General features: G+C 41.7%; 1 protein-coding gene across 6 annotated transcripts in view; it reads right to left on the bottom strand.

Annotated features, from left to right (window-relative positions):
• The window catches only part of Mindy4 (MINDY lysine 48 deubiquitinase 4), a 116,504-nt gene that overhangs the window by 82,796 nt on the left and 18,803 nt on the right, over positions 1-14,905 (bottom strand). For all 6 annotated transcript variants that reach the window (XM_004856284.3, XM_021237565.2, XM_004856286.3 and 3 more), the window contains exons 4-5: positions 13,476-13,719; positions 7,717-8,144 (exon numbers count right to left, since the gene is read on the bottom strand). In XM_004856284.3, coding sequence (XP_004856341.1) covers positions 7,717-8,144; positions 13,476-13,719 — 672 coding nt within the window. The remainder of the gene's footprint in view (positions 1-7,716; positions 8,145-13,475; positions 13,720-14,905) is intronic.

Below are 14,905 nucleotides of genomic sequence, written 5' to 3'. Positions count from 1 at the left end.
TCCACACTACAAAGACGCAGAGGACACCAGACCACCAGACCACAGTACTGAGTCCTGCTGCTCCCGGCCCAGAGGTAGGGGCTTCTGAGCCGCCGTCCCACTGCTCCTGATCCAGAGGAAGGGGCTTCCTGGTCACCATCCCTCCTGCTGCTCCCAGCCCAGAAGAAAGGACTTTTGGGCCACCTTCTGTCCCGCTGCTCCTGGCCCAGAGGAAGGGGCTTCTGGGCCACCATCCCTCCCACGACTCCCAGCCCAGAGGTAGGGGCTTCTGAGCCACCATCCCACTGCTCCTGGTCCAGAGGAAGGGGCTTCCCGGCCACCAACCCTCCCGCTGCTCCAGCCCACAGGAAAGGGCTTTTGGGTCAACATCCCTGCCGCTGCTCCTGGCCCCTGTCCCACTTCTCCCAGCTCAGAGGAGGTAATCCATGCAGGTGTTAACAGCCTCTGATACTCAATCACCTGGACCCAATGAACTGGCAACAAAAGGGAATCTGGAAAAAATGAAATCAGAAATAATTTCTCAGATAACAGGAGAATTTGCGCCCCTAGTGCAAGACATGATTAATAAATCTAGAGAGGCGCTCAGGAACATGATGAAATCCCAACATAAGAAACAAATGGAATCCATAAAACAGATGCAAATAGATTTCCAGGACATGAAAAACTCCACTGAAAGTCTACACAGCAGAATGAGCCAATGTGAGGACAGAATTTCAGATATAGAAGATAAGATTGCAATTAGTGACCAGGAAAAGAAAAATTGCTTCAAAATTCTAAGGGAACATGAGAAATCAATCCAGCAGCTGCTAGATGATGCAAAGAAGAATAACATAAGACTGATTGGACTCAATGAAGAAACAGGAGAGAGTGGAGATGACATAAAAAATCTCTTCACCGAAATAATGGCAGAAAACTTCCCAAGCAGGGGAAAAGAGCTTGACATACAGCAAAGGGAGGCATATAGGACTCCAAATAGCCTTGATCAAAAAAAAAATCTACACATTGGCATATAATTGTTAAGATTCCAGAAACACAACAGAAGAACAAAGTTCTCCAAGCAGTCAGAGAAAAGAAACAAATCACATACAAAGGAAAGCCCATCAGAACCACAGGAGACTTCTCAACACAAACCATCAAGGCAAGAAGAGCTTGGGGTGACATATTCCAAGCCCTAAAAGAAAACAGCCTCCAACCCAGATTGATGTACCCTGCAAAACTACCTTTCAAAATGGATGGAGAAATAAGATACTTTCATGACAAAGAGCACTTTAGGAACTTCGTGAATACCAAACCAGCACTCCAAAGAATTTTACACAATAGCCTAGGAACAGACATTGAGGATCACAACCCCACGAAGCAAAGCAGAATGAACCCATCTGGCGTGACAAGAAATTAAATGTAAAGGGAGAGAACCCAACAAAAAGAAAAAGTCATGGCAATGACAAGTCAATACATTTCAGTTAGAACCATCAATGTTAATGGTCTCAATTCACCAATCAAAAGAAATAGACTGGCAGAATGGGTCAAGAAGCAAAATCCAACAACATGCTGCATTCAAGAAATACACTTAATTCAAAAGGAAACTCATAGATTGAAAGTTAAAGGGTGGAAAACAATACTGCATGCGACAGGAACCCGAATAAAAGAAGGAGTAGCTATCCTCTTGGCAGATCAAGTAGATTTCAAACCAACACTAATTAAGAGAGATGAAGAAGGACACTACATCCTTGTAAAGGGAAGAATCCAAGAGGAAGAGATGACAATCATAAATATCTGTGCACCAAACACTAGTGCACCCAACTACATAAAACAAATACTAATGGACATAAAAAGTCATATATGCACTAATACAATTGTAGTGGCGGACCTCAACACCCCACTGTCACAAATAGATAGATCAACTAGACAAAAAATAAGTAACGAAATACTAGAACTCAATCAAACTCTTGAACAAAAGAACTTAACAGATTTTTTCACAGTCTTCCACCCCATAAAATCAGAATACACATTCTTCTCAGCTGCACATGGGTCATTCTCAAAAACAGACCACATACTCACACACAGAACATGTTTAAGTAAGTGCAAAGGAATTAAAGTTATCCCCTGAATATTATCAGAACATAGTGCAATGAAATTGGAGATCCATAGAAAAAGAAACTCAAACAATTTCATAAACACATGGAAATTGAACAACACACTTCTGAATAACCAATGGGTCACAGAGGAAATTAAAGAAGAAATCAGACACTTCCTACAATTAAATGACAATGGCAATACAACATATCGGAATCTATGGGACACAATGAAAGCAGTCTTACGAGGGAAATTCATAGCAGTGAATATGCATATTAGGAAAACAGAATGAGCCCAATTAAACAACCTGATGCTGAACCTCAAGCTTCTAGAAAAAGAAGAGCAGGACAATCCCAAAGCTCATACAAGGGAGGAAATTACAAAGATCAGAGGAGAAATCAATGCAATGGAGACTAAGAGAATGATACAAAAAAATCAATGAAGCCAAGAGTTGGTTCTTCAAAAGAATCAACAAAATTGACATACCCTTAGCCAACCTTGTCAGAAAAAGGAAAGAAAAGGCCCACATCCATGCAATTAGGAATGAAAAGGGTGAAAGTACAACAGACCGAGCAGAAATCCAGAGGATCATCAATACCTACTTCCAAAACCTATACGCCAATAAGATGGACAACACAGAAGAAATGGACAGATTCCTAGATACGTATGAATTACCAAAGTTGAACAAAAAAGACCTAAAAATTCTGAACAACTCAATATCAACCAATGAAATTGAAAACGTAATTAAAAACTTATCAACTAAGAAAAGCCCAGGCCCTGATGGCTTCACTGCTGAATTCTACAAGACATTTAGAGAGGAACTGCTCCCACTACTGTTTAAACTCTTCAATGAAATTGAAAGGGAAGCAATACTCCCAAATTCATTCCTGGAAGCAAGCATCACCTTGATCCCCAAAGCAGAGAAAGACCCAACTGAAAAAGAGAACTATAGGCCAATCTCACTAATGAACATAGATGCAAAAATCCTTAAAAAGATACTGGCAAACAGAATGCAGAAGATCACCAAGAAGATCATACACCCTGATCAAGTGGGATTCATTCCAGGGATGCAGGGATGGTTCAATATAGGAAAATCAATCAATGTAGTACACTGTATCAATAGAGCCAAGGACAAAAACCATATGATTATCTCAATAGATGCAGAAAAAGCATTTGACAAAATCCAACATGTATTTATGATAAAAACCCTACAAAAAATTGGAATAGATGGCCTCTACCTCAAACTGATAGAACCCATCTATGAAAAACCAACAGCCAATATCATACTAAATGGTCAAAAACTGAAATCCTTCACACTAAAATCAGGAAAAAGACACGGATGTCTACTATCACCACTCTTGTTCAATATAGTTCTGGAAACATTAGCCACGGCAATTAGACAAGAGAAAGAAATAAAAGGAATAAAGATAGGTAATGAAGAAGTCAAATTGCCCTTATTTGCAGATGACATGATACTCTATATAGAAGACCCCAAGAACTCCACCAAAAGTCTTCTAGACTTAGCAACCAAATTCAGTCAAGTAGCTGGTTACAAGGTCAACACACAAAAATCAATAGCTTTCCTCTACACCAATGACAGACTCACTGAGAGAGAAATAGGGCAAATAATTCCTTTCACAATAGCATCCAAAAAACTGAAATACCTAGGAATCAACCTAACAAAAGACATCAAAGACCTCTTCTCTGAAAACTATGGCACTCTGAAAAGAGAGACTGAAGATGATATCAGAAAATGGACAGACATACCCTGCTCCTGGGTAGGAAGGATTAATATAGTGAAAATGCCCATACTTCCAAAACTGCTATATAGATTTAATGCAATTCCAGTTGAGATCCCAGCAGCATACTTCATGGACCTTGAGAAAACAATCCAAAAATTCATTTGAAACAAGAAGAGACCCAGAATAGCAAAAGCAATTCTAGGTAACAGAGACATAGGAGGGGGTATCACAATCCCCAATCTGCAACTCTACTACAAAGCTACTGTGATAAAAACAGCATGGTACTGGCAAAGAAACAGATCTGAGGACCAGTGGAACAGATTAGAAGATGCAGAAACAACGCCAGACACACTCAGCCATCTCATCTTCGATAAGGGAGTCAAACACCCTCACTGGAAGAGAGATAGCCTCTTTAATAAATGGTGCTGGAAAAATTGGGCTTCAACTTGCCAAAGATTAAAACTAGACCTGTATTTCTCGCCATGCACTAAACTAAAATCAAAATGGATTAAAGATCTAAATATTAAAATAGAAACTCTGAACCAGTTGGAACAGAGGTTAGGTAGAACTCTTGAAGACATCGGTGTAGGAAAAGATCTTATGAACAAAACCTCAGTTGCCTGTGAACTAGCACAAACAACCAACAAGTGGGATCTCTTCTTATTAAAAGGCTTCTGCACAGCAAGAGAAACCACCAGCAGTGTGAAGAGACAACCCATAATGTGGGAAAAAATCTTCACCCACTCTTCCTCAGACAAAGGTCTACTATCTCGAATCTATAAAGAATAGATCAGACTTCCCAAATTTAAAGACTCAATCCAAAAATGGGCATCTGAAATGAGCAGACATTTCTCAGACAAAGAAGTAGAAATAGCAAATAAATACATGAAAAAATGTTCAACATCACTGGTCCTTCAAGAGATGCAAATGAAAACAACACTGAGATTCCACTTCACTCCAGAAAGAATGGCTGCTATCATGAAAACAACCAATAACAAATGCTGGCAGGGCTGTGGGGAAAGAGGAACCCTGCTCCACTGCTGGTGGGAGTGTAGACTGGTGCAACCACTGTGGAAATCAGTATGGAGATACCTCAAAGAACTAGGACTGCAAGTCCCATTTGACCCTGCTATTCCACTGCTGGGGATCTTCCCCAAAGAATTAAAAGAAACATACCACACTGATATATGTGCACCCATGTTCATAGCAGCACAGTTTGTAATAGCTAAAACTTGGAAACAGCCCAAATGCCCATCGACTGGAGACTGGATCAAGAAAATGTGGTTTTTTTATAAAATGAAGTACTACTCAGCCATAAAAAATGAGAAATTAGAGACATTTATAGCTAAGAGGATGCACAATGAGGCAATACACTTAAGTGAAATAAATAGGACACATATGAATAAATACCGAATAGTTTCTCTGGTGTGAGAAACTGAAAGTGTAAATAAGGACTAAATGTATAATAGGTCATGTGAAATAGGAAGAAAAGGGGCAAAGGGGAAGGAAATGGGAGGGCTACGGGAAAGGATAGAAGGGAATGGGATTAATATGAGAAAATGGAAAAATAGGAACAAAATCTTTGTAAATAGGAAGGAATGGAGGAGTTGAAGGGAGGGCTGGGCAACGGTGAAAAATAAGAACCAAGAGAGTCTATGTAAAGGTGCAAATTTCCAATGATGAATGTCATTATATTGTATACCTAAAATGTACCAATGATTAGAATGAATAATTGATAATGTAAAATAGGAAGCAAAGGTCCAAAGGGGTAGGGGTAGTGGGAGGGGCAGGGGAAAGGAAAGAAGGGAAAGGAAAAATGATGAGAAATGGAAAAAATGGAAATAAAGCCTTTGTAAATAGGGAAGGGTGGAGGGGTTGAAGGGAGGGCTAGGAATGAGGAAAAAATAAGAACCAAGATGCATTATGTAAAGGTACAATTCCCAATGAGAAATGTAATTGTGTTGTATACCTACAATGTACCAATAAAAGAATTTAATTAAAAAAAAAAAAAGAAGAAAGCTACATGTAGGGACTTCATAACCAAACCAGTCGAAATCAAAGAAAGCAAAAAGTATTTTAAAAAGCTGGGGTGAGGAAGCATACAGAGGCTTTTTAAAATGGATACACTCCCTTTAAAAGAGCAAAAATAAAACTATGGACTGACTTATAAAGAGCCATAATGAAACTCTAAAGCAAGGAATGACATGTCTAAAAGGATAAAGCAATAAACCACCAATCAATTCTATACTCATTATAATTACCTTCAAAAATAAAAGTAAAATGAAGACATTTCCAAATGAAAACTGGTTTAAAAGCTTAATGCACCTGCTACAAAAAATACTAAAGGGAGTTCTTTGTAAATGTAATAATCATTCCAATAAAAAAGAAAACCATCACAGTAGATTAAAAATTCAAATGTATGATGCTGATAAGATGTAAATATACTACACCATAAGCCATTTCAGTTCAGCAAACTGACACAGCAAAGAGTACAAGCCAGGTACAGTGGCACTTGCCTGTAACAAGAGGATGACAGATGTCAGGTGTCCAAGAGCAGCCTGGGCAACATACCCTGTTAAGATCACATCTCAAGAAAAGAAAAAGAATACATAAGCTCCCCCCCGCCATATCAAAATATACAATGAATGTTTACAATTTTTAATAGATAACAGTAAGACACATTGCCATTAATCAAAGTACTTCTCTCACTTCAAACACACTTATCCCCTCATTCTTGCCACTTTCTGAAGCAGTTATACTCTTTCTCGTTTTTATGAGTCGTGATGAAAAATAAGGTGAATACTACTGCCTACTGTTACCTAATGGAAATGCAGGCTCACAGAAACATTAAGGTGTGTCCTCATCTACCTTATTCACTAGATCTGGCACCATATGACTTCTGGCTGTTCTCTCAAGTCAAAATGACCATGAAAGGTAAATGTTTTGAATCAATTCAGGACATCAAGGGAGCCCTGACAGCACAACTAACAACATTCACAAAAGGGGACTTCCAGAACTGCTTCAGAAAGTGACAAGGACAATGAGATAGCATGTTCAAAGTGAAGGGGGAGTATTTTGAGGGAGATTAATGGAAATGTACCTTATTGCAACAAGTTTTTATTTAAACTTTTACTATAGTTTTAGGTCACACTTAGTATAACCAGAGTAGAAATAAGCTAGAAATCAAAAACAAAACAGTAACCAGAAAAATACCTCCAAATACTTTGAATTAATCAATATATAGCTAAATAGCACATAAGTCAAAGAAGAAATCACAATAGGAATGATAAAAGAATTTAACTAAGTTATATGAATATATAACATATTAACTTGCATAATGTGGAGGCCAGATCTGGCAAGGATGGTGCACGTTGGAAAATTTGCCAGCCAATTTGTGGACCTATGCACAAAATATTAATAAATCCAATGATATATAAAAAGATAAGATATCATAGCCAAGTGGAGTTTATCCCAAAGCATAAGGTTGGTTCTACATTCAAAATCAATCAGCATAGGAATCATCCAAATCTATTCCGAAAAAATAAAAGTAAGGATAAGGCAAAGAAATAAAATAAAAATGCCAAAAGGAGCTCTGTGGGAGCTGACTCACCATGGTATCTAGAAACACAGGAAACATGTGTTACCGTGCCAGCCAGGCTATGTGGCTCCAGATATGTTTTGGGACTATCTGCTAATGCCTTCCTCAGCTGTGGAAAGAAGTGAGTGAGGACTAGGAAGGTTCCCTGCAGCTTCCAGGATATGTGACCTCAGGGCTCCATTCTCTTGGTGACTGACACAGAGCATCCCTGCTCCACAGGCTTTCCATGAAAGACTAAGGAGCCATTCGGGCCTGGACAAGGTGGTGCTTCTCTATAAGAAGCCATGACCTTGGCAAGCTCACCTGAGAGGTGAGGGCTGGCTGCCCTGATGCTTGAACGCTCTTTCCAGCCTCTCTTGGATCACCCTGGGATTTCCACCAGGCAAGTACAACTTCGGGGAAATCCTCTCCCCCTCTGTGTGGCCATCCACTGCTGGCTCATCCCCTGAAAGACCTCTGAATGGTGCTCTATCTCGTGGGAGCAGCCCTTTGCTGGGCAGGTGGGAAGGGCTGCTGGGGGTGGTTTTCTGCTTTTCCTTGGATGGTTCGCTAAGCTGGCCTAGGGGGCTCCTGGAGATGGAGTCATTACTGGAAGCAGGGACCACCTGTGGGGCTAGACGTGCTGGGGTGCCACCAGAGAGGTCAGGCACCATGGGGTTCTCTTCCTCCTGGCGTTGAGTCTTGCTGCTTGAGGTCAGGGACCATCTCAGAGAGCGTTTGTGGAAAGAATCCTGTGGGGGCCAGGACAGAAATAGTGAGGATCCCCTTCTGGGAAAGCTGGAGAAATATATTATTCATTTGCCCATGGTGGCCCCTCCCCAGGAATATCTGTTCCCATCCCCAACTCTTTCCCTTAAAATCCTACCTAGTCTATGGGGAGCCATTCAAATGCTACCAACACAGATGCTCTGGCTGATGTGCACCCACCTGCACAAAAACCCCAGAGCACCTACAACTTCTCATGACCCTGCCCAGAGCACGTGTAGGTGGTAGAAGAAGTATTGCTCCAGTTTCTAAGTCCTGCACCCCCCTACCAGCTGGGTCATCTGTGGCAGCTATTTAAATTCTCTGTCTCTCATGTCCTCACCTGGTAATGGAACCACAGTTCAGTCGTCTGCCATTTCTAAACACCCAAACCTCGGGGCGGGGTGGGGGGGGATCCCTTTGAATTCCTGTGGTAAATCCTTTTAAATGATGGTAAGGTTGATTCTAGTCTTTATAAAGTATGAATATTTTCATGTTTATGCTTTTGCTTACTGGAGATTACTACAAACCCTGCTACAAGCATTATGTGGTTTATGCACTCTACTTATATACTGAAGTCAAAGTACTTCCAAAATACATCTGGCCCCAAAGGGAATGAGGAGCCTGTGGTATTTACTTCCTGCAAGTTCATGGTGAGGTGTTAGCCAGGCACACCACAGCAGTCAACATGGTCCCTGCTCCACTTACTTGCCCCTTTTTATTGCCATATGGCCCTCCCCACCCATGGTAGCCAAGTAATGGCAGAAGCCATTCTACACTCATCTCTAGTGTCCACAGCACTTCCCCCAGCTCAGCAGCCTATACTGCATAAGCAGTCAAGATTTGCGTAGTTTTTGAAATGAAAGAATCCCAAAGGAGCCAACTGGAATGCTCTCTTCCAATCAATGACTAAATGAGGAAATGGGAACCCCTGTTACTACTCCACAGAGGGCAGGGGAGAGCAGAAGGATAAAAATAAACCTACTGAGCTTCTCCATGGTTTAAATTTCAGGACTATTCAGCTTTTCCAGAAATAATTCAGAGCCAAATGGAAGCCTAGGATAGAATAAGGAGAGCTAATTTCATAGTGTTCTGGCCTAGTGGAAATTACTAGGCACTGTGAACCTGCTCCAAAAGCTGTGAAGGGCATCCCCTGTCCAGAGCAAGAAAAACATTACAACCATTCCCAAGGACACTCAAATTTCGGGCATAGGATGAGCACAATCTCTTACCTCGTCCTTAAGAATGGTGCTCATCTAGTGGTAAAAACTGATGAAATCCTAGCAAACTTTGGCTCCTTTCTCTTGAGCAACCAATAGATATGGCCAAAGCACAAAATATCTTCCAGAAAATCTAGGGAAATTTACAGAAACCCACCCTTTGATCTCTTTCACAGGATTCAGGTGCCACAGGGGTAAACTTTAGCTCCTCAATTACCAAAAGGAGAGGTTTGCAGCAACACCTTTGGTAGTAAGGCAGGTTCACACCACCTCCTTACACCACAGTTATGAAGGCATTCTCAACTGCACACACTGAATAATTAGAATGTCATGGTAAGACAGGACTCTGGTGTTCATCTGGTCCACTGGTTCTCAAAGTGTGGTCCAACAACGCTTGGGGTTCCTAGATGTTAGAGAACTAAAAACTATTTTCATAGTCATTGCTATGGTTCAGATATGATTTGAGTATATCCCTCAAAGGTTCACATGCTGGAAGCTTGGTTGCCAATGTTGTAGTGTTGAGGCAATGAAACCTTCAAGAGATGCAGCCTAGCAGAAAGCATGGGGTCATGGAGGCACCATCTTTGAAAAGGATCAATGCAGGACTTGTGGGACTGGGTTAGTTCCCATAAGAATGGGTTGTTACAAGGAGTCTGGCACCTGCCCTGAGTCCCTCTTCTGTTCACACATCCTGGCCCTCCTACATGTACTGCCACCACGATGCCATCATATTGTGATATAGCCAGAAGGCCCTCACCAGAGCCCAAGAAGATGGGGCCTCCAATCTGAGACTTTCAGCCTTCACATGAGCTAAACAATCCTCTTTTTATACTTTACCCAGAATTAGGTATTTTGTTATTGCAACAGAAAAACCAAATTAGTCAGTAATTATACAATTTGCCTTTTTCATGTTGTTTGCTTTCTGCGCAAACCAATAGCGGGGGAAACTATTGGCTCTGAATGTGAATCAAGGCAGTGACACTGTTATGGCTTATATCTAGATGTCCCTCCAAAGCCTCATGTGGTCATAAATGGGGCTTTTTGGAGGTGGTTGGGTCTAGGGTGTGTGATGCTGGGGTCAAGCATGTGATACTAGGATTGATTCATGGTTCAATGTTAGGATTAAGGCTGCCCCACCCTGGGTGTGAATGCTACCCCCCCTAAGGGTGGGTAGCCTAGATAGGCTATAAGGGATAGAAAGAGGGTCACTGCTTACTTGCTGCTTGGTGCCTTGCTGCCTTCTGCCTGCCAAGAACTGCCATGAACTCCTCTGCAATGCCCTCTGTCATGCCACCCTGCCTTGGAGCCAGCTAACTATGAACTAAAACCTCTACAAACTGTAAGCTACAATAAACCTTTCCTCCTTTAACTTTGGGTGTTGGGTATTTTACCTCAGCAACAAGACAAGTACCTAATACAGGTACCAAACTTTGCCAAAGCTTAAGGTATTCTTCACTGTTATAACCTGGCAATAAAAACGAATGAATAAAAAGCCTACTTCACTCAAGAATGTCCATGCTGACTCATAAGAATTATTAACTTTATTCGATCTAGGCTCAACATCTGCTGAGTGGGAAGGATGGTGGTAAGCACTTGAGTGACCATCTAAATTCTGAGCAAATTTGCTGTTATTTTCATGGAACCACTGAAAGACAAACCATGGTGATTCAGACTTGGGTTATGGGCATGAATTTCTTAAAAATAAATTGAGTCTGTCATGTCAAGGCAAACAAATGGTGTATTATTATTAGTAACAAAATACAAGCTGTTGAGTAAAAATAAGAATTTGAGAATTCATATCCTGTGAGCCTGACAGCTTTGGAGTACTTAATAACTTTTATGATAAGTTGGATGATAACATCAACAGATGAGAATTTTTTTTCGTAAAATGAAATGTGTTCATACTTGGATGATGTATATAACTCAGTAACCAATATTTTCCAAATGATCAATTCATCATGTTAATAAATTATGCAGGGATAAAAACTCAAAGTGTAAGAGAGACCAGTGGAAATTTATAAAATACAGAAGTTTGCTGATGTGGTTTAAGATTCCACATTAAGTAACTACAATTTGTCTAGTTTTAGGGTGGTATCAAAGAAGAATACCCCTAGTTTTCTGAAAAGCCTGTGTTAAAGCACTTTTTAATATTTTTAAAATACTTTTCCAAATTTTCTTCATGCACTTCAATCAAAATACCATATTGCAACAGACCAAATTCTGAAACAAAAATGAGAATTGAATTGACTTCTACTAGGCCAGATAGTGAAGACATTTGAAAAACAAATGTAAAACAATGTTACTCATCTCACTAATTATTTTTTCTTTTGGTTTGGATAATGTAGAGGTTTTTTATTAAAATAGGTTCTGTTAAATATAATGAGTTTACTACTATTACTGCTATTTTAATGGTTTAAAAAGTAAATGTTTTTTAATTTTTCATTTTTAATTTCTAATACAGGAAATTTCAATAGACATCATCCACACAAACAAAAGCTCTTGGGCTCCTCAATAAGTTTAAGAGTATGAAGAGATCCTGAGACTATAAACCCTGAGAGCTGCTGCTGTAATCTCTCTACCACACAGGACTATTTCCACTATGTCCCCAGTCGATGGCGATTCTCTTTGACACAGCTAGTCCTGTCCCTTCCAAAACAACCTGTCCTCCTGCTGAAGTGGCTCTGACTCACTCCAGCATGGGGGCCAGCTGTGCTTTCTGGAGCCATTAGGCAAGTCTATATCACTCAATCCAACAAGATTAGCAAGCACACACCATGTTCTACACACAAACAGGATATAATCCCTGCTCTCAGGGAGCTTACAAACCAAGCCCAAAGGAGTCCCTATGCCACTCCAGTCTACCCACCAGAAGCAACCACTCAGGGTACCCAGGAGGTTCTGAAAATCCCATCCAGGTTTGATAAAAAAAGAGCACTGAGCCACAGGCACAGCATGAGAGAGGCAGTCAGGAAGCCCACCTTGGCCACTCAGAGACTAAGCTATTCCTACCTCCATGTTTGAAGAAATCCCTTACATTCTGCCAGCAAGATTTCTCTTCACAAGATTAAACATCTCCAAATCTTACAACTGTCTCTACTATTCACCTCCCCACACCCTTTCTTCTGGACATGGTCTAGTTAGTTCATGAATGTCCTTCAACAATGAGACACTTAGGACAGGACAAGGCATCAAGGTGTGGCCTGAATTATGCAATGAGAAGCAGATTCTCTCTGCCTTGATCTGGACACAAAGATGCAAGATCACAAAAGCATGGACAACCCAGACCCCAAGGGCCTTAGACAATCACCTAACCAAAGATATCAAAGCCAAGAGAAATAAAACCTGGATCAGAGACCCCACAGGACAGATGCAGAAGCAGGGAGACAATCCACTTTCTGTCCTGATCCCAAATGAGTTAGGAGAACAGGGCCGGCACCCACGCTTCATCAAACATATGCAGGTAAGTATGAGTGCGGTGGCAGCCGAGATCTCACACAATCTCTCTCAGCTTTGCTCAGGCTCCTGACGTTGCACTGTATGCTCTGTGTTTAATTTAGCTTCATTTTCCAGTTTATTGTTTTGTAAACTCCTTTTGCACTTTTCTCCATTTGGTTTAATCTCCCCTTCTAATGAGACCATACCATAGTCTCTCCTTAAAAAAGACTAGGAAACACTGACGTTAAATTTTCACATTCTTCTTAAAAGACAAAAAGCAGAATAAGTGAGACTATAAAGTTTAGGGTTTGTATTCTCCTTTAACTATCATGTTTTAAAAAAAATTTTTTTTAAATGTTCTCCAGATTTGGATAGGTCCCCTACTTCTGAATTGCAAAGACAAACTTGGAATGTGTTTCCAATCCACAAAGAAATATAAAACAATGACACCTCATTGATATAAAGGGTAAACTGAAGGCAGGGAAGGAGATGAGGCTTGTCCAAGGCCCAGGCATTGATGATGTGAGAGCCAGGGAAGAAACAGGCAAGTACTCTTCCCATGCTCAGAATCCCCCTTCTGTCCAGGGGGCACCCAATAAACGCAGGCGGTGCTCTAGCCCTGTTCTCACTCCCCAATCTCACAGCAAGGGAGAGTGGCCCCACCTGTGAGGAACTGTCCATGGGTCCAGCCATCATCCCTCGGAAAATCAGGCCAGACTTGGGTCTGGCCTTCTCTCCTGCCTTCTTCACATCAGTGCAAGGATCCAGCAAGTGCAGCTTGTCCACCTTCTCCCATGCAGATGCCAAAGGGGTGCTTCCATCTGGTACTATGTGCCCAGGCTTACTCTTGTGTGGGGGCCTTTTGCATGATAAATTACCAGGTATATCTCCATCAAGACTGTCTTGTCTGTAAAAAAGAAATAACTCCATTGAAACACTCCCCAAAAGGAATCAGTAATGCCGATAATATATTATGATAATAAATCCCACAACCATGATCACTCAGATCAATCCAATTCATATATATATATATATATCTCCTAACCAGTGTGATATGATGAAAGGTAAGTAACAGAAAATACTCTGGTAGGGCCAGGGATTTAGCTCAGTGGTTCCGCCGCCTGCCTCACAAGCGCAAGGACCAGAGTTCGATCCCTGGTACTGCAAAAAAAAAAAAAACAACACTCTGGTATCAGAGCATTCTAGCCTATAAAATAACAAGCAGACACAGAAAACAAGCAAACAAAATCAGAAATGAGGGTCCGTAATAGCATCCCTCAAGTCCTTGCTTATCCAGACCTGAGTGGTCCAGGAAAAACAGAATCCTGCAGTACAAGCCTGGGATGTGTGGAGTTTGGCTCTACTGCACCCACCTGAGAGTGGTGGATAAAACCCATGGCAAACTTAGCATTCCCTGCCTATCCAGGAAAGTTTTACAGGTGTGCCAATGTCTTCATGTGTGTTTGTGTATGAGTGTGTGGTGTGTGTGTGTGTGTGTATGTGTGTGAGAGAGAGAGAGAAGGAGGAGGAAGAGGAGGAGGAGGAGAAGGAGGAGGAGAAGGAGAAGAGGAGGAAGAAGAAGAGGAGGGGGGAGGGGAGGAGGGGGAGGGGAGGGAAGGGGAAGAAGAAGAAAAGAGGAGGGGAGGGGGAGGAGGAGAAGAAGAAGAAGGAGAAGAAGAAGAGGAAGTTGTTGAGAGTGAAAACAAGCAAGTAGCAAAAAAGATCAAGAGAGCCCAAGATATGAAGCAAGAGACTCAGGTGAAGTGGAGCCTTCCTGGGGCTGCGCAGAGGCAGCACTCTCTGACGGCCCAGCTTTGCTGTGCCCCTGGGCGTGGATGAACACTGACACCTGCTCTCTGCCACACTACCCTCCAGGGCTGAGTCACACGTGAGAGCAGCAGTCACGTGTGCTATGATGGGAGCACGTCAGGCAGAAGGGACTGGAGCCATCCTGGCGAGTGCCAGCAGGGCTTCAGTGAAAGGTGCCCTGTATCAAGAGACTGACCAGGCGAGAAAGCCCCAAGAGACAGCACCGGGCTGAGCAGACAGGCCTGTAAGGCAGGACATGCCCAGGCAAGCAGGGGGCACTGGTC

This window comes from Heterocephalus glaber, unplaced genomic scaffold (genome assembly GCF_053883595.1).
Source record: "Heterocephalus glaber isolate CG9 unplaced genomic scaffold, H.glaber_assembly_v1.0 deba00000546, whole genome shotgun sequence".
NCBI lineage: Eukaryota > Metazoa > Chordata > Mammalia > Rodentia > Bathyergidae > Heterocephalus > Heterocephalus glaber.
The sequence above is the reverse complement of the archived record's forward strand: the minus strand, read 5'-3'. Positions and strand labels throughout refer to the sequence as shown.